Raw genomic sequence first — 20688 nt, 5'->3', positions numbered from 1 at the left:
TTTGAGGCGCAAGTGGTGTTCTCGTCCATCCTCCCCGTGGAAGGAAAAGGCCTGGGTAGAGACTGTCGAATCGTGGAAGTCAATGAATGGCTACGCTGGTGGTATCGGAGAGAAGGTTTTGGATTCTTTGACCATGGGATGGTGTTCCAAGAAGGAGGAGTGCTAGGCAGAGACGGGCTCCACCTAACGAAGAGAGGGAAGAGCATCTTCGCAAGCAGACTGGCTAACCTAGTGATGAGGGCTTTAAACTAGGTTCACTGGGGGAAGGAGACCAAAGCCCTGAGGTAAGTGGGGAAGTGGAATACCGGGAGGAAGCACGAGCAGGAGAGTGTGAGAGGGGAGGGCTCTTGACTCATACTGAGAAAGAGGAGCGATCAACGGGTTATCTCAAGTGCCTATACACAAATGCACGAAGCCTGGGAAACAAGCAGGGAGAACTGGAAGTCCTGGCAAAGTCAGGGAATTATGATGTGATTGGAATAACAAAGACGTGGTGGGATAACTCACATGACTGGAGTACTGTCATGGATGGATATAAGCTGTTCAGGAAGGACAGGCAGGGCAGAAAAGGTGGGGGAGTTGCACTGTATGTAAGAGAGCAGTATGACTGCTCAGAACTCAAGTATGAAACTGCAGAAAAACCTGAGAGTCTCTGGATTAAGTTTAGAAGTGTGAGCAACAAGGGTGATGTCATGGTGGGAGTCTGCTATAGACCACCAGACCAGGGGATGAGGTGGATGAGGCCTTCTTCCGGCAACTCGCAGAAGTTACTAGATCGCACGCCCTGGTTCTCATGGGAGACTTCAATCACCCTGATATCTGCTGGGAGAGCAATACAGCGGTGCACAGACGATCCAGGAAGATTTTGGAAAATGTAGGGGACAATTTCCTGGTGCAAGTGCTGGAGGAACCAACTAGGGGCAGAGCTCTTCTTGACCTGCTGCTCACAAACCGGGAAGAATTAGTAGGGGAAGCAAAAGTGGATGGGAACCTGGGAGGCAGTGACCATGAGATGGTCGAGTTCAGGATCCTGACACAAGGAAGAAAGGAGAGCAGCAGAATACAGACCCTGGACTTCAGAAAAGCAGACTTTGACTCCCTCAGGGAACTGATGGGCAAGATCCCCTGGGAGAATAACATGAGGGGGAAAGGAGTCCAGGAGAGCTGGCTGTATTTTAAAGAATCCTTATTGAGGTTACAGGGACAAACCATCCCGATGTGTAGGAAGAATAGTAAATATGGCAGGCGACCAGCTTGGCTTAACAGTGAAATCCTTGCTGATCTTAAACACAAAAAAGAAGCTTACAAGAAGTGGAGGATTGGACAAATGGCCAGGGATGAGGATAAAAATATTGCTCGGGCATGCAGGAGTGAAATCAGGAAGGCCAAATCACACCTGGAGTTGCAGCTAGCAAGAGATGTTAAGAGTAACAAGAAGGGTTTCTTCAGGTATGTTAGCAACAAGAAGAAAGTCAAGGAAAGTGTGGGCCCCTTACTGAATGAGGGAGGCAACCTAGTGACAGAGGATGTGGAAAAAGCTAATGTACTCAATGCTTTTTTTGCCTCTGTCTTCACGAACAAGGTCAGCTCCCAGACTACTGCACTGGGCAGCACAGCATGGGGAGGAGGTAACCAGCCCTCTGTGGAGAAAGAAGTGGTTAGGGAGTATTTAGAAAAGCTGGACATGCACAAGTCCATGGGGCCAGATGCGTTGCATCCGAGAGTGCTAAAGGAGTTGGCGGATGTGATTGCAGAGCCATTGGCCATTATCTTTGAAAACTCATGGCGATTGGGGGAAGTCCCGGACGACTGGAAAAAGGCTAATGTAGTGCCCATCTTTAAAAAAGGGAAGGAGGAGGATCCTGGGAACTACAGGCCAGTCAGCCTCACCTCAGTCCCTGGAAAAATCATGGAGCAGGTCCTCAAGGAATCAATTCTGAAGCACTTAGAGGAGAGGAAAGTGATCAGGAACAGTCAGCATGGATTCACCATGGGCAAGTCATGCCTGACTAATCTAATTGCCTTCTATGACAAGATAACTGGTTCTGTGGATGAGGGGAAAGCAGTGGACGTGTTGTTCCTTGACTTTAGCAAAGCTTTTGACATGGTCTCCCACAGTATTCTTGCCAGCAAGTTAAAGAAGTATGGGCTGGATGAATGGACTATAAGGTGGATAGAAAGCTGGCTAGATTGTCGGGCTCAACGGGTAGTGATCAATGGTTCCATGTCTAGTTGGCAGCCGGTATCGAGTGGAGTGCCCCAAGGGTCGGTCCTAGGGCCGGTTTTGTTCAATATCTTCATAAATGATCTGGAGGATGGTGTGGATTGCACCATCAGCAAGTTTGCAGATGACACTAAACTGGGAGGAGAGGTAGATACGCTGGAGGGCAGGGATAGGATACAGAGGGACCTAGAAAAATTGGAGGATTGGGCCAAAAGAAATCTGAGGAGGTTCAACAAGGACAAGTGCAGAGTCCTGCACTTAGGACGGAAGAATGCAATGCACCGTTACAGACTGGGGACCGAATGGCTCAGCAGCAGTTCTGCAGAAAAGGACCTAGGGGTTACAGTGGACGAGAAGCTGGATATGAGTCAACAGTGTGCCCTTGTTGCCAAGAAGGCCAATGGCATTTTGGGGTGTATAAGTAGGGGCACTGCCAGCAGATTGAGGGATGTGATCGTTCCCGTCTGTTCGACACTGGTGAGGCCTCATCTGGAGTACTGTGTCCAGTTTTGGGCCCCACACTACAAGAAGGATGTGGAAAAATTGGAAAGAGTCCAGCGGAGGGCAACAAAAATGATTAGGGGACTGGAACACATGACTTATGAGGAGAGGCTGAGGGAACTGGGGATGTATAGTCTGCAGAAGAGAAGAATGAGGGGGGATTTGATAGCTGCTTTCAACTACCTGAAAGGGGGTTCCAAAGAGGATGGATCTAGACTGTCCTCAGTGGTAGCAGATGACAGAACAAGGAGTAATGGTCTCAAGTTGCAGTGGGGGAGATTTAGGTTGGATATTAGGAAAAACTTTTTCACTAGGAGGGTGGTGAAACACTGGAATGCGTTACCTAGGGAGGTGGTGGAATCTCCTTCCTTAGAAGTTTTTAAGGTCAGGCTTGACAAAGCCCTGACTGGGATGATTTAATTGGGGATCGGCCCTGCTTTGAGCAGGGGGTTGGACTAGATGACCTCCTTTCCAACCCTGATATTCTATGAAGTACCTGTGATTTAATTACTTCCATAATTTATGCTCCTTCACCATGAGAAACCAGTGACACAAACACATCTGCAGCTCTAGCCACTTTATTCAGTTTCACAGTAGTGTCAAATGACAAGTCAAATAGCAAACAGAAGAAAGCTGCAAACACCATCTTGCTAAAACAAAAGAGGGCACATTTTTCAGATTTGGGTTTCTAAAAATACCTTTAAAAAAAATGGCCTGATATTCAAAGATTCTGAGCACCTTTGAAAGTCAGTCCACTTGGGGTTTGCCCATTGGTTTAACTTTAACTGAATTAGTAAACCAGGTTAACTAGTGCAAGTCTCTATGTGACCATTCATACCTGTTTATGCCTGGTTTCAATTTGTCAGTGCAAACTAAGCTTCTATAAGCCAGGCTGAAGTAAATATAATAGTGCCACACAAAGCTACACCAGTTTAACTAAGCTGGTTTAAGATCAGACCTTTAGCTAAACTGGTGCAGCTTTATTTAGACCAAGCCCCCTTAGATACTTGGACCTGGAAAGGGCAAGAGTCTGTCACTTGTTCATACTGAGTAGTGCTTTACTCCTCAAGTAGTCCCTCTGACATGAACGGAGTTACTCAAGGAGTAAGGTACTATTCCACATAATCAAGGGCTGGGGAGAGAGGGGCTTTGAATGCATCCTGGATTTCAGTGCTTAACTTTAGACACCCGCATTTAACAATGTTGGATGTTCTTCTGTGAGAGTGTAGAGCGCAGCATGTCACAACTTCCCTCTTTTAGTAAGTGTTCTCTACAATCTTTGCCACCATCCCCTAAAAGCCTCAGAGTCAGCAGTTAGTGAAGGACACTATCTCAGAAGTACATTCATGTAAATAAAACCTAGTGCAAAAATTAGTATATAGATGGATTTCCTCCTCTTTTGGGTCAGCGCTTTGCTTAAACATATGTTTTGCTCTATTTTAGTGGAAAGGTGAATTTTAATACATCTTAGAGGATTTTTGATCTACAAAGCACATTGATAAAACATTTTTTACACTGCAGTCTTGATGGCTGGGATATGATTAAAGTAAAAACACCTTCCTTAAAATGTATGGCTTCATTATTTTGTCTGTGCGGTCTGTCTTTAACATAGCTCTGCTTGGTAGGTCTGAATAAAGGCAAGGTAGCTAATCTTCCTTAGTTTGCCCAGAGTAAAATGTTTCCTACCTGCTTTCAGTGGATTTTCGATGTGTTTTTTAAAGCAACCACCACTCCATGGAATTGCATTTGTCTAGTACATTTTTAGGAATGCAGGGCCAGATTTTAAAAAGTTATTTGGGCACACAATCGAATTGTGTGCCTAACTCCCACTGAGGTCAATGGGAGTTAGGCACCAAAATACCTTTAAAAATCTGTCCCTTAATGAAAAATAACTGTGATATAAAGTATTTGAAACTGGATTTAAAAAGAGGTTTAATACGCACCAGAACAGAGAGACTCATTTAACTGTGAAACAAATAAGAACATTATTTTTAAAATGTTAAAATTTCCTGTGAATTTCCTAACAGCAAGCAGTGTAATTTAGGGCACAATTCACCTTTAGCTTGGAAAACACTAATTCTTTAGGGGAACATTTTATAGTATTTTATACCATTGTGTGTTTAGACAAATTGAAACAGTTACTGAACACATCAGTTGGTCCTACTAATATCTCACGTACCCACCACAAGGCAACAGACAGAGAAAAGTGGGCCAGCCAGTGAAACACTTCACCACCATGCAAAGGACGACAAGTTTACAACATTTTTAAGGCACGTGAGAACATCATAATTCCAGACAGGAACTGCCAGGCCATGGCAGTTTGAGTGAAATGGTTGGTAAGACTTCATATTGTTTGCTTATAGTTGAGCATCCCCCTCACACTATTCATCAGTGCACCCAGTCTTTGGGATTGCGCAGGACTTCCAGGATTTCAGCTTCTCTGGACTTCTCTGGCGGCGTGTGCATGTACTGCCATCTGCACACAACAAAGAGGGAATACAGCTATTAGAGTCTGGCTGGCTGGACACCACTTGTCCAAAGCTGTGTTCTGATTGGACGTGGATGGCTGGGCCTTTCTGTGGATGCATAGTCACACACAACTGAAACGTCATCTCCAGTTAGGAACGCATATTCCTACGCCCATTATATTCAACAGCTAAGGGGGGGAAACCGTAGGTTTCAGCTTCCCTCTTGCCCCAATACACCAAACTGCAGCATGTGGTCCTTTCACCCACTGCTTAGCTCATTGTCTAGCGTCAAAGATAAATAAAGAGCTCTGCAATAATCCAAGGTTAAAAATGAAGGTAAAATAGTCCACTAAGCAACAAGCTGCTGCTGAAACGGCAGGGAACCATAAAAGTGTATGGGGGGCTGTGGAAAAAATAGTTAAAAATATTCCAAGCAGTAGAGAGTATTTAACCTTTTCCATTTTCTCATTCTTTTATTAGGAACTACTTTTCAGGTAGTGAAGGAAAGCAGTTTCCAAGTACTTCAGCATATAAAATCAGTCCACCCCAGCAACATGCTGGTTTCACAAAAGTAGGATTGGGGAGTGATATATGGTCTGCAGGTATGTATGAGGTACATTTCCTGCTGCCAATACCTGGCCAAGACTGGACAGCAGGAAAGAAAAGTGTTCTAGCATGTGAAAAACATGCAACTTTTCCCTTACCTGGCAGTCAGTGGCAGAGACATAAGAATGCTTTCAATCCTAGATCCTGGCGTTGCAAGGCCAAACTTTGTACCTCTGTCATAAACAAGATTGAACTCCACATACCTGTGGGGGAATAACACAGACACAAAGGGTTAGCACAAAAACAAATTTATTGTCACACAGGTTGATGTTTGCAAGTAGCAGAAGGCTGCAAACAATAGTGTGTTTCAGTCTCCTTGACCCTGAAGACACCAGAACAAAGAACACCAGTTTGGGGACCAGCTGTCCCACTGCAGCATATATGCAGGAATGAATATGTACCCTTGTCCCCCTGTGAACAACAACAGGAAGTAGAGACTTTTACTGCACTCGCAGGCATCACAAAACAAGAACGGGAGGTTTCCAAATAAGTCAAATGAATTCACTGTCAACTCAGTGACTCAACAGTGAACGTCTACGCCATTCTTGAACAACTATTTGAGAGAATATTGGAACCAACCCTGCAAGCCACAGACCCAGTTCACCAATAACCACAAAGGCAATGCACAATATGCAGTCTGGTTAAACTCTCAATAGAAACTCTTCACAGTTACAATCTGAAGCCATATTTGCCTCCTAAATAAGATACAAGATGGAGGCAGCAAAATCTTTAGCAAATCTCCAGATGAAGTTTTCTAATGAAACAGCTACTTAATAAATTTACAGCCATCATGTTCTGGGCAACCTTTCTGTCCAAAGGGGCCACGTGCCCTTAAAACACTGATCTTCCCAGCATGCAGTTCTTTACACAACAGGGGACATTTTCCAAAGGAGCTCATCCAGCAAGACTCCCTTTTGACTATTGTAAGGATCTGTGGTGGCCCTGTCCTATAGCTAATAGGGAAAGGGTAAACAGTCTCCCTCTGAGAAAGACCTGCAGCTACCCAGCACTTATACAAGGATGTGTAGGGCAGAGTCAGCTGCAGGGAATTATAAAATGCCCAGCATCCCAGAACAGTGGCAGAGAGTGTGAGGCAGGGGATTTGGAAAAAGGAAGCTATGTTGTTCAGTAACACCTGCCTCCCAACCCCACCCCAGCCCCCACTGCCAAAACTTGTCTGAACTCTGTCCAGGCTGTACTGGGCTTGTCCTGCCCGAATTGCTGGGCTAAAACACCCACTCAAAATTCCAAGCATTGACCCCAAGAGTAGCTATAGACAGAGATTTAAAAGTAAAAGCTATATAAAAGACAAGAACCTCACTTCATGATTTAAAATACAGGAATGAGGTAGCACCTGCCAGTGCAAAAGTGGACACAACTCTCTTGTACAGAATTAAGAAAGAAGGGAATTAAGATAAAATTTTAGTGGAAAGCATTCAAGACAGATTACAAAAAGCTCAATCCCCACCTAAATGCTAAAGCTCGGAGACACTTCCTGAGGCACATGGTGTATTCCATAAGCAGTGGTCAACATGCAGATTGGGACACCTGAAGCACTGTTGTGGCCCAGCTGTCTCTGTTATTGTTCTTTGCCTCAGCCCCTCAAATGGGAGAGTGCAGGGACCCTGCAGGACCCTGCATGGCACAGAAGCAGCCACTCTGCTTTCACTGTCTTGCTCCAGCATTCACGGCACTGAAAAGAGCCCCTACAATTCAGAAGCGGCTATCTTAACAACCAGACACTTTAAGAGAGGGACAGTGAGGGGAGGGACTCCTTATCTTCATGCAGAGGAGTGAAGATAACCTAGCCCAAGGCTCTGCAGGGAGATCAAACAGCAGCCTAGTAGGGTCTTGGCTGCAACCTAATGGAAACCCATTTTCCCATAACCCTCCAGAGTTTGCCACAACCATTCTATGGGCCTGATCCTACAATGCCCTGCTCATGTGAGTAGTCCCATTAAAGTAAGTAGGACTGCTCAGGTGAGTAAAGGCTGTAGGACAGAGACCAAAACTCAAATGCAGTCTTATTCTTTTCTATATCTTCTATATTCGTTTACTGGTTCATTCACTTTCTTTGAAGAAAGGGAGGAAGCCGGACAATAAGAAATAGCAATAAATGCTTTGAATAGAAATGGTGGAGTAAAAGGAGGAAAGAAGTACGTATCACAGCAATTAATAATAGGATTACAGCTGACATTTACAGGGGATTCTCAGTCCCTTCAGATTTCTTATGCTACAGAGAATTTCTAAGTCAACAGAGAAGGAGTTTTGCCAGAGCAAGGTATTTAAGGAGTGCCATATAAGCAGTAGCTCCTTCTCATTTTGTATCTAGTGACAAAAGCCATTTGAAAGCCCACCTACAATATTATCCTGCAAGACATCTTGCCTCACTAAATTTCACTATCATAAAGATGGGCCTCTTCTAAGGTGAGAGAGAAATTAAAAAGGAACGTTCTACATAAAGCACTTTATTACTTTTAAGAAATGCAGGAAATGGATGGCCTGATTTTTCCTAGTCTATTATTTACCATTGTCCCCATACTCACCTCATTACAGAACATTAAAACACAAGCGCTGTACCAGTAGGGATGGCCAATTTCCTCTTAGTTTAAAAACCTCATGTTTTAATAATGAGCATCACTGGCAGTGCTCAAGAGACTCTCTTTGAACTCTTGAGAGTTCCAAGGATTTCAGACTATGCAAAAGAAATCTCTTAAGGCAAAAAATACTTTATTCACTATGAAGAGTTCAGTTTGTACTGGCAAAGAAGTATAGGATCCTATACTTCTAAAATGGAATTAGCCTGAAGTCCTTTAAAAGGTTAAAAAAAAAAAACACCCCAAAAAAACCCAACACAACAACCCTGAATATCCTACTTAAATTGGTACAACTGCATTTCTTTTATGTTTTTTAACCAAAAAACCAAAAAAAAAACCAAAAAAAAAAAACCTAACTTTGTGAATCTGCAAAGATTCAACGTGGGAATGTTACAAAAGAGTTCTTGGAAAAACTTTTCCAGACACATGCAAGTTTCCCTAGTGTCATGACATAGAGGAACCAGTCTCACTTTCTCCTTTTCCCCAACTCCACTATGTTACATTTTGTTCCTGCATTACTCACCTCCCTCTGCGAAGCTGTTGCCATAACTTTTCCTCTGGTGTGAAAGGGTCACGGGAGTGTTTCTTCACAATGGGAACATAGCAAGGCACAATGGCTTTGGCACAACTCTGCACAAACTGAAATGCTTCTTCTTTTGAGGGAGAGTCCAGATCATCGAAGAATATGCCCCCAATCCCTCTTCGCTCTCCACGGTGCTTGATGTAAAAGTAATCATCACACCTGGAAGAAGCAACAACCAGATGTCAAGGCTAGTGCATTAAGTTCAGAGTAAAACAATCAAAACCCCAGACATTAGACAGGTGAAATGCAGATGAAAGGTCAAATCCTGCAAGATACTGAATGCCCTCTTTGCCCATTGGCTTAAAGGAAAGCTCAAGGTGCTCAGCACCATGCAGGACTAGGCTCTACATTAGCTGCCATTAAGGGTTAAATCATACTCTCAGTATAAAGAAGCATAACACTGCTTATCTTAAAAAGAAAATCTGCTACTGCACATGTACACACAAGCATAATAGCAGATTTTGAAATACGTGGCTATGTATGCAAACATTAGTCTTCAAGGCTATAAGTCCACACCTTTCACCTTACCAAGGAAACTGGGGGAAAATCTTACCAAGGTACATCTGACAGATCTCTGCAGCCCTTGTTTCCAGAGCTGTATAAAAATTCACATTTTATTTTGTGGAAGATTGCACACAAGTTTTTGCCATTTCACGTTCTCCCTAAAAACACTTTCTCCTTTGCAATTTTACTAGTTTCTTTTAAAAACACTTGAAAGATTCACAAATCTTAGCAACATTTGCCCATGAAAGCAGGCCCAATTTCAAGTTTGAGACAGAATGAGAAAGTCTTAGTGTCAGGCTGTGCATTTTGAGACAAAAGAGGACAGTATCTCCTTTCCTGAGGGTTCCTCCAAGGTCTCTCCCTCTCAGTACTAGAATCTCATAACATCTGCCCGAAATGGCTGCTCTCAAGCAATAAAAACAAAAATATGGGGTCATACATGCACTGAGATGGAAAAGTTACTGTAAATTGAAAGACATTTCTCTTTGGGTGGGAGAATCAGCTTTTTATTCCAAGGTGGGTGCAGAGTGAAACTTACGGAATGTCTACACTTACCTCTAGAGCGATTGATCCAGCAGGGGTTAATTTATTGTGTCTAGTGAAGACGCGATAAATCGACCGCCGAGCGCTCTCCTGTCGACTCCGGTACTCCACCAGAGCAGGAGGCACAGGCAAAGTCGACGGGGGAGCGTCAGCTGTAAACCTACTGCAGTGAAGACACCGTGGTAAGTAGCTCTAAGTACATCAACTTCAGCTACGTTATTCACATAGCTGAAGTTGCGTAATTTAGATTGATTCCCCCCCACAGTGTAGACGAGGCCTTAGAGAGCAGTGGGACAGTGTGTGAAACTCAACAGAAGAGCATAGAGTACAGTATAAACCTGATGAGACACTTAGGACAGAAATTAGCACAGCAAGTATAAGTGCGAGCTTTTCCATTTGAGAAAGTTGGGTTCAGGGGCAGCACGTATGTCCCTAGACAACTGCTTCTTAAACCAAACACGAGTGTTGGGCTGTTTGCATAGGAAGGAAGTGATTCATCTCCCCTCCTCATGGGAGGAGAAGGAGTGTATTCCTCCCTGAGGCTGCCTTCTGAGTAAGGAACAAGGAAGTGCATGCTGATTCCACTAGATTCTCTCCTCCCCCCTGCATACATATACATCACTTGATAATGAGTAACGGTTGTACAGCCTTCCTTGTGGATATCTGTCAACGCTTTAAGCAGACATACCCCACACTACTGGCTATCCTCAACCTCTGTAGCTTGCTTGAATAGTTTTCTCATCTAGTAAAGGGACTGTAACAACCTGTACAGAAGCACTTGGATATAGCCTACTAGATAAGAGATTCCTCGAAGAGAAGATCATCACATGCACATTAACTAGCGTGCCTCCTAGATAACAGCAAAAATGAACGCACACCACCCACTTTATCTCTCAAACTCAGACAAAGGCTGGCAGCTTACAGAAAGAAGTTACCCTTCCTCTGGATACCATAGCTTGTGGCAGATAAGACACTGGATGCAGAGCAGCAAGCAATCCATTATGCTTTAAGACTAAAGGGCGCCATCAGCTATGTCTTCCAAAGTGAGAGAGACAGTCAGTTTAAATCTGTGTCTTTAAGTGATGTACAGCTGAACTTCCAATGCAGTTGTCATTGAAAGCTGCAGCTGTTTACAAAGCAGGATGCTCCCCTTGCATGCAGCAAGGACAAACTCCTTTCCCTCCTTGGCCAAAAAAAGCACCCTAATTAGTTCTGAGTAATATAATTTAGCCCAGTAATTGGCTGCTTTGTCTGACAGCAAAGATGCTGGGGTGAGATTTTCAAAAGTGCAGTGCTATCCCAACTGATCCCACTGAAGTCAATAGGAGTTTTACTACGGATTTCAGTGAGAGCAGAGTTAAACTACCTCCGAGTCCTTTTGACAATTGCACCCGAGGGTCTTGCCCCAACGAGGAAGAGGAATTGTTTAGGAAGGGCTAACAAGGTACAGGATATCTGGGAGCAGAGGAATGAAAAGAGAAGCAAGTTTCTCAGCTTGAACCATAAATAAAATGTTTCTCACCAGAGAGCTCTGTGGAATAGTCTCCCAGGGGAAGGCATGAAAGCCCAGTTGCTTGACACATTCACAAGAGAGATTAAATTGGACAAGGCACTTTTGGTCTGCAATCCTCCATTGGCAGGGAATGGACAAGGTAAACCAACAGGTCTTTTGCAGCTCTGAATGTCTAAAATTAAGATGCCACATTGTGGCTCCTCACATCTAACACTATTTCATAAAGACTAGAAGAAAGTTGTCTACGGTTTTGCTTTCTGACATTCCCTCCCTCCTCTACCCCTGCCAATACCTGTATCTCTGGCTACTTTCCCCCAATCCCTCCCTCCAGAAATACAAAATAAATAAAAATATGCTTGAGTAGTGTTGTGTTACAAGGAGATATAGATGGTCTTGTAATTAGGGCACTGGAATGAAGGTCTAGGTTTAATTGCTTAATATCTGTAACGTGCTTTGAGATGCTCATATGGAAGGCAGCAGGCACGACTGAAAGGCATTGTTATCAATAAATAAAGCAGCTGGCAATTTCACTCATGTATAATTACAATTGGGAATGTTTTTGCAACAGAGGGCGAGTGTGTTCTTTAGAGTTATATCACCTAAACCCTGCACAAGTTACATGTGTCAGACATTGTGCCATATTGTACAGTATTATTTATTAGGAGATAGGTCAGCAACAAGTAATATTATGCAAACAGAGCAATTAAAAACATTATTAGTGCAAACAGACCATATCATAGTAGAGAACTCTCTTTTCAATGAAGAGCAGCAAGCAAATTAGTTTGTGATTCTACAGCAGTCACTCCCTTCAGAGGATCTCAGTTCTTTTCAGGGTGTAATAAGTTGACCCTTACCATCTATCTCACAGGGGCATTTATTTTTTTCCTCTATTTTACCAGTGGGGAAAAATGAGACACACATATGTTAAGTTACTTGCCCAAGCTGACACAGGAGATCTGTGGCAGGGACAGGGATATGGGGTCACACAGCAACTCTGGAAAACAGGCTACAAGTATCGATTTATGAGCCCAATTTTAGACACTCAAATTTGAGATATTGTCCCATATGAATAATGGAGATCTCCAAGTGCTTTACAAACATATCTGGCCAAATTTTACCCAGATACACACTGGCAGCTCCAGCAGAGGTTCACTGGGAGCTGCTCATATATATCTCAGAGGGCAGAACATGGCCCTGATAAACCAGACTAATTATATATCACTCTCAGATGCTTAACCAAGATTCCCAATAGCTTTGTGAGGTGGGCGAATGACCAACTTAAAGCAACAGCATTAGCACGGCCTGTTGTGCGATACCTCTTCCTTCCCACAAATGAAAAAAAAAAAGAAAAAAAAATCTGACCCAAAGTAAACAATTCAAGTACGCCTCCCACACATACCACTTCTTGTACTTGGGGTACAGTTCTGGATTATGCTGATCACAAGCTTCCTTCAGAGTTTTGTGAAAATGAACAGCATCCTCTTCATTCAAGTAAGTTGGAGTCAGGTCTGTTCCACCACCAAACCACCACTGCTTAGTGCCTACAAAAGACAGACATGCAACAACTGCTTTATTTCCAAACACAAATGATATACAAGGGTAGGTGTCAGATACAAACTAACAATTGCAACTACTTTCAAACATTAAATTCAAGAGTACCTAAAAGTAGCACTGTAAATGCTTAGTTTAAACTAATATTATATGGGTGAAAATGACTCATGAATCCTGACAATTATTAAATAAACCTCCAAGCAGGAAAGTTTGTACAGCATTATATCAGTTGACCTGACTACTGCCCATTCTCATGTGGTATCAATTGCACAAGGTTAGTCTTTTATAGTTATTATCCTGAATGGGCTTACAAAAAAAATTCTCTCAGGTTTGTAATGATAGTCAGGAGCCACATACAGTATATTAGTTTAAGTTAACCCTGCAGCAGGAAGGGAATGAGCAGGGAAATGAGTCAATTCCTATAAAAAGTTGTTTTGCAAATTGTGGTCCATGGACCACCGGTGACTGGTCACATGGTGTCGCTCCTCCTTGAGTCCTATTGATAAATTTCATTAAAATAAAGTTAAAAATAATCTCAGTACTTTCCTAATATTAGTTCTGCCATGAAAGCAATTGATGTAGTTGCAACAAGGAAGTTATGGGACAGGGAGGGGAGGGAAAATAGGTGGTATGATAGTGAATGGAGAGGTGGTCTCTATGAGACACACTGCATTAAGATGGGGTCCACATCTGGAAACCCCTGCTCTACAAGGCAGTAAGTTTCCTCTATATCTATCTATCTCCAGGCAGATAAAAGTTACGGCAGAAGAATTTTATATGAAATGAGGTTTATTTACAGAAGTGGCAGGAGACAGAGCTTGTTTATATATATGTACAAGCTCTAATTCCTGCCATTTTGTGAATAAACCTCATTTCATATAGAATTCTTCTGCCATGACTTTTATCTGCCTGCATATTTTAGAGTGCACAGTCACATTTCAACATTTTCCATGCCCACCGTTTTTAAAACACAGAGAAAGACAAAATCAGTCTGGTCTGCAGTGATCAGTCATGGAAAAGTATCTAGGAGATTACTGGCATTTTTCTAAGTATTTATGTTTTAGTGTAGTTTATTGACAAACAATTATAACATGTACATTATATAACCACATTAGTCAGAAGCAATTTACAAACAGTAATTAAGTTGCAAAAACCTGCAAGATAGATACAACTATTACAACTATTTTACAGATACATAAACAAGAGTTCAGAGGTTAAGTGACTTACTCAATGCTACACAACAAATTTGTGGCATAGCTGGAAACAGAATTAGAAGGGTTCGTAATCCTGTGCTTTACCCACTAACTCACGTTCCATCCTTAAAGTTTGACTCCATATTTGTACACACTCCAGACCATTATAAATCTTACCGTCTGCTTCCTCAATTTCAAAGTATCTGTAGTTGAAGTGTATAGTTGGAACATGAGGATTCTTTGGATGGATAACGGAGCTTACACCCATGGCACAAAAAGGCAATTTACCTAGACAGCAACACATACATAAAAAGCAGTAGTTAAGAACGGGAACAATTTACATGCAGCACCTTTTATCCTGAAGGCTTCCAAACTATGGCTCCAATTCTGCAACTGGCTCTGCATGGTGTGTCATTGAAGTCAGCATGTCTACTAGATGGGTCTGACCATAGGAGCTAGCTGAAGAATCAAGATCTAGTGAATGCTGAAATGCAGCACACAAGCACAATACCAGCTCTTGCAATTTTCTCCTCCAAACAAACAGCAACATTTGGAATTTGAGAAATGCAAAGCAAGCTCAAGTTATCAACAGTGAGCTGTCGTTTATGACAGTGTATTTATGGTCAGAAAAGAGACCCAAAAATAGCAGTGTAAATGCTTACAAGCTTGCTCCAGGCGCATCTTCCAAGTTATGCTGGTTTACTGCAGTGACAAAGAAGTATTACTAAGACCGCATGGAGACCAGGAGAAACTGGGTTCTATTCTGCCTTTTGTTTCAGCAACAAAACAACTCAACAAGTTCTAATTGACTTGGGGTAGGGGAGGAGTTCCCTTTAGTTCCCTTAGAAAAACAGAAACCTAAATTGTACTTTTGTACTGGGGTTGTGTGTAACGGAACAAGATTTTTATTCATGAACAAATATGAGATGAAGGCAGAATATGGAATACTATGACATTTTTACTGGATCCTTTTTTGACTTGAACTACACTTTAGTGTTATTGCAAGGCTAATAGGAGCCAAGAGTTAAAATAATTCTTCTGGCAAACATAACATGCCATCATATTAATGAATGCTGTTTTCACCTTGAGGTTGTTTTAATAGTCCACATACCTTTTCCTCTTTAATCTGGATTTTGTAATTGCTCAAACAAATTTGCCTGCACTTCTTTTGTCCTCAAGATAGAGCAACAAGACAAGGGAGGTGAAACTTATTTTGATATTCAAATCTTTGGAGATTTGAAAGCTTCCTAGGTGAGTGTTCATGTTTAGAACCTGTCATGCATGCTATAGGAAGAGTTGTAGAGCACTGAGAAGAGAGACAATTTAATTCAGAAATGTGGCCTTCTTCAAGATCCGTTTGATGGGGTAAGGCAGTTTATAAAAACATAGATAAGAGAAGTTTGGACTTATTTGTCTCCAACACAATAATTCACTGTAGGTTCAATTAGGTTTTAAGTAGAACGTTTTACCATTTTTGGTCTTCAGAGTTTTCCCTCTGCTTCTCATCTGTTGTACTGCTTCCTCGGAAAGATGCCCAGATACTACAGAAACATTGACGCCTGCCTTCTCAAAGACGTTGCCATCCTGGAGCACACAACTGATACCACCACCACCTGTTAAACACAAGCCCAGGAAAGTTTTGGTCTCAGAAGCATCTTATCCTGCCAATTCTTAACACTGACTAATAGAGTACAGGTGACCATTAGATCTTCAAGAGCTATCTTGACTCCTTTGCTTACCTTGAATAACTACAAATGATGTTGATGATAAAATTATCTAGTTCTTTTACAGATCCACCTCTATTATTTGACAATCACCTCTTGAAGCAGTGAATTTTACAGGCTGACTATAGATTGTGTGAAGTACCTAGAGAGCCCATGTATTCGGTCACTGGAAACACAGTGAAGTCTGGAGTTACTAGAACCTGGCTAGAAACAGAACTATAAACCAGACTCACTTGTAACTGTGAATAGAAACAAACAGCCAGATTTTGACTTCAGTTGTGCAGCAGAGTTTTCGCCATAAAAAACCCTCCCGATGACCCAAGTTACATAAGTGGCAAGATTAAATGGTCAGCTTAAGTACCATTAGTACTCTCTTCTGAATTTGAATTTGTTTTAAGCCGTTCCACATCTCCAAAGTGAAACCAAAGACTGTAATTAATATCACACTTCATTCTCAGTCATTCATTGTCACTCATTAAGGGACACATTTTATCAAAACTTCTCATTTTAAAATACTATGATTGCTCCAAATCAGTTAGAAGCCTTGAAAAATCCATTCTCACTCTCCCACTTGTCAGCAGGAATAGTGAAATATTCCCTGGCAAGTACGGGGGCTTGTACAGAACTTAGTTTCATTTAAAACAAAAATCTAGCTCTTATGATTGTGAAGCGAATCTGTGAAATGTACGGAGAATTCAGGAAGATTACACTAGACTTTCAGACAGCTTCTGTGCTTCTGATGAAGTGAGCTGTAGCTCACGAAAGCTTATGCTCAAATAAATTGGTTAGTCTCTAAGGTGCCACAAGTACTCCTTTTCTTTTTGCGAATACAGATTAACATGGCTGCTACTCTGAAACACGGCTGCTTCCACAGCTATTCATAACTTTCCAGAGCAGCAGTAGTCTTTGAATAAGAAGGCTCCATTCAGCTTCTCTGCTGCTATTCAGAACCCTGAATGGAATAACAAAACTGTCACAAACCATGTCAGTTTCACACTGCTGCTTGGGAAAGCAAGGAGGAACCATATATGCAAGTACTGGAGATGTTCAGGAGAAAGGGAGTAGGAAGAAAGGAGGATTCAAAATAAACCTCTCTTTTGCCTCCAGCAGTCAGGAGGCTACTGAGAAGGGGTAGGTCTGGGGGGAGGGGGCAGATGGAAAACAACAACTTCTTGCAATTCAAGGAAGAGGGATCTTCACATTTATCAGACACCTACTAATCAAAGGCAAATACAGAAGATAGAGGTCCCCCCCATCAAGCAGGGTACGTGGAAAGCATCCTGGTAGAAATCCCAGCAACCCTTCTCTTCCCTGGAGCTGGAGAGGACTCAGGATAGAGCCAGACTTCTCACTAATACCTTTATTCTGGACTCACTGGTAGGGCCTAGCCTTCTTTTGTACAGTAGGTTTGTTTTTCTATGTAGTATGTGTCTGGTAAATTTTTCAAGCCTTAACCATTTATATCGTCCCTTTTAGAATCTGTGTGTGACTGTGAGAAATGCCCAGAATTTATGCCTTGGAGAGTAGAGGCAGAAATGTGGTATCTACAAGAAAAGCATCATAATAAAACAGAATCTGTCCATACCTCAAACAACTCTACCCTGTTTGGCAACAACTGATGACTGCAATATTTTACAAGAGAATTACTCAACATTCTTTTTGGCTTAACATAACACATTTTATTTTACACTGGGTGGGAAGTGATTGCTTAATTGCTAGAGACACAAAGACCTGTTCCTAGGAATTCCTAATTTATTTTCAGGGTGCAGCAGAGCTCTGATATTGGAAAGGAAAGAGGCCAGAGGAAGGGTCAATCAGATACAACATTCTCCAGATGATGCACACATGAGCATGCCTCCTTTTGGCACCCCTCTTTTTCTTTGATCAGTGGTAATGTGATGTGCGGATCTGCCCCTGACGGACCAAATGATTAACACCCGGAGGACCCGCTTCCCACCCTGCTCATGACAAGCTGGGAAAGCGTGGAAGAGAAACAATCCCCTCCCGTATCTTAGCGGTCGGCACGATCTACCCAGGGTGCGGCTTCACCGTGGGTTTGCGGTCTGATCGCCCACCTGTCAACTTGTTGTTATACCCGGAGTACGTGCGGCCGGGCACAGACACCCCGTAAGGATTCTCCGGTCCGCCCACCATGCGTGCAACTCACCCCCCAGGTGCGCGCAGCCAGGCTCCCACTCCGGGCCCGGCCCCCTCGGCCCCGCTCCCCGGCCCCCGCGGCTCGTCACCTTCTTTCCTCTCCCACCGGTCCACGGTGAAGGCGGCGCCGCGATCCACCTGGGCCAGGGCGCGGCACACCTGGCTCTGGGTCTCCATGATCAGCATCTCCATGCGGCTCCGCACGTCCTGCCGCCGGCTCCGCAGCTCCCGCAGCCCGCTCACCGGCGGGGCCATGAAATCCCCGCAGCGCCGGGACAGCTCGTCCTCGTCCTCCGCCGCCTCCCTCAGGCTGGGCGCCACCGGCTCCCGCGACACCATCTCCGCCCGCCGCGCCAGCCCCAGCCCGGCCAGCGCCGCCGCGGCCCCCGCCAGCCCGGCCAGCAGCGAGCGCCGCCCGGGCCGGACCCCGGCGCCGGAGGAGGAGCTGAGCCCCCTGCGGGAGGCGGCGCGGCCCCACGGGCAGCATGGACGCAGCGCGCCCCGGGCGCCCCCAGCCCCGCGCAGCAGCAGCGACATGGCGGGAGCAGCCGCCCGCGCGCCGCCTGCGCCAGCCAGCGGCGCTCCGAGCACGGCATGCCGGGAAATGTAGTTCCGGCGCCGGCCGCTCCCGCCGCCCAGGGCGCTGCGCCGCACTACAGCCCCCAGCGGCGGCGGCGGCGGCGGCGGCAGCAGGGAGGGGCGGGGGAGAGGGCTGCGGGCCACCCGAGAACGATGGGGCGGGGCGGGGCGTCTCGCTCGCGCCGGACACGGGCTGCGGGGGCGTCTGAACCCGGCGGGTGCTGCAGAGTGCTGAGGGAGGGGGGCAGCGTAATCAGGCGCGTCCGGCGTCCCCAGCAGCGGGGCTGCAGAGTGCGGTAATCCCCACAGAACCGCTCGGTGCCTGGTGCAGGGCGGGGGTCAATCCCCCACCGACCCAGCGGTTGCTGCCCAAGGCAGGGCTGCCGTAGCGTTCACACGAGTGACTATTGTTCTCACCGGCGAGGTGACAACGGGCGTGTGAGCATTCGTCCCCTGAAGACTTGGAGGCTGCGGAGAAGCGGCCCTTGAGATCAGATCCAGAGCATGCCCCCTGACCAAAACTGATGCCACGCTAACTGAATGGCTCCTCCAACCCTCTGTGGGATACGCTCTCGGAAGTCTCCAGCAGAGCTTTATAATGTATCTTACAAACAAATCAACTGATCAGAGAAAGCCGACTGTCAATGGTACCGATCTGTCCTGGATGCTGAGAAAAGCAACTTTTACTTGTTACTTTATTCAACTGTCCTGTGATTTCCCAGGCACAAGAATTTGGCTGCTAAAATACATAGTTTGTGTCAACCCAGTTTTAATAAAAGTAACTAGAGTTTTATATCTCTGAGTTACATCAGAAAAACTTTGAAGTAATTTTTGAATTCACTGAGAATTCGGATTACTTACTGTTGGCTTAACAATAGCAAGTGCATCTACTGGAGCCCTGCACTGCTTTTTGGGTGAGCTTTGGTGGCCCAAAGAATTAGCTAATTGGGCTATGACTATAAATTGTCGTTCTTTGTATTGAAGTAGTCCCTACAAACCATATTGTGCTAGACACCGTACAAATATAGTGAGAGGCAGTCCCAGCCCCGAAGAGTTCACAATCTAAATAGACAAGACAGAAGTGGAGTGACTTGCCCAAGGTGACACAGCAGATCCATGGCAGATCCAGGAATAGAACCATCCATAGTCTTCTGATGCCTCATGCAGTGCCCTATTCACTAGACTCTGTATGTATCGCACAGACTATTCAGGTTTCAGAGTAACAGCCGTGTTAGTCTGTATTCGCAAAAAGAAAAGGAGTACTTGTGGCACCTTAGAGACTAACCAATTTATTTGAGCATGAGCTTTCGTGAGCTACAGCTCACTTCATCGGATGCATACCGTGGAAACTGCAGCAGACTTTATATACACACAGAGAATATGAAACAATACCTCCTCCCACCCCACTGTCCTGCTGGTAATAGCTTATCTAAAGTGATCATCAAGTTGGGCCATTTCCAGCACAAATCCAGGTTTTCTCACCCTCTACCCCCCCACACCCAGTCACTACCATCTGCTGGCGTTTTTAATTTGAACCTCCAGAGATGATGTAATCAAGTATATTTTAGAATGTTAAGTTCATAGTTTACTAGCAAATTACTATTGTATATTAAATGCAAAAGAAACAAACAAAAAAAAACCCCTGTTAATTTTGTTAAAGCTGCACAGGTAAAAATCAGTCAGGAATGGAAAAATTAGTTTCAGTGGCATCTTGGTAATGTTGTTCATCCTATGTAGTAATTTTAATAATAATGATCACATAGTACCTTTTGTCCTAAGGCCTCAAAACACTTTACAAAGGTGGGAATGTATCATCATCTTCATTTTGCAGCTGAGGAAACTGAGAGACAGAGTTTAGTGACTTGACAGAACCAGGAATCGAAGGTAGGGATAGCTGGAGAGGCAACATGAACTAACAGGGAGGGGACAGGGCTGGGAGACAGGA

The 20688-nt window shown here is 44.2% G+C and overlaps 1 protein-coding gene across 1 annotated transcript; it reads right to left on the bottom strand.

Annotated features, from left to right (window-relative positions):
- Nucleotides 1–3287: 3287 nt before the first annotated feature.
- Nucleotides 3288–18745, bottom strand: CPOX (coproporphyrinogen oxidase). Its single transcript, XM_073307878.1, has 7 exons — nt 18254–18745; nt 15753–15896; nt 14461–14571; nt 12939–13080; nt 8920–9138; nt 5898–6002; nt 3288–5201 (listed from the first exon to the last, which is right to left on the bottom strand). The coding sequence occupies exons 1-7, from the start codon at nt 18699–18701 to the stop codon at nt 5114–5116; spliced, it is 1257 nt and encodes a 418-aa protein (XP_073163979.1). The 5' UTR covers nt 18702–18745; the 3' UTR covers nt 3288–5113.
- Between the last annotated feature and the right edge of the window lie 1943 nt (nt 18746–20688).

The sequence above is a fragment of the Lepidochelys kempii genome, chromosome 1, assembly GCF_965140265.1.
Source record: "Lepidochelys kempii isolate rLepKem1 chromosome 1, rLepKem1.hap2, whole genome shotgun sequence".
Classification (NCBI taxonomy): domain Eukaryota; kingdom Metazoa; phylum Chordata; order Testudines; family Cheloniidae; genus Lepidochelys; species Lepidochelys kempii.
Note: the sequence above shows the minus strand (reverse complement) of the source record. Positions and strands in the feature narration are given on the sequence as shown.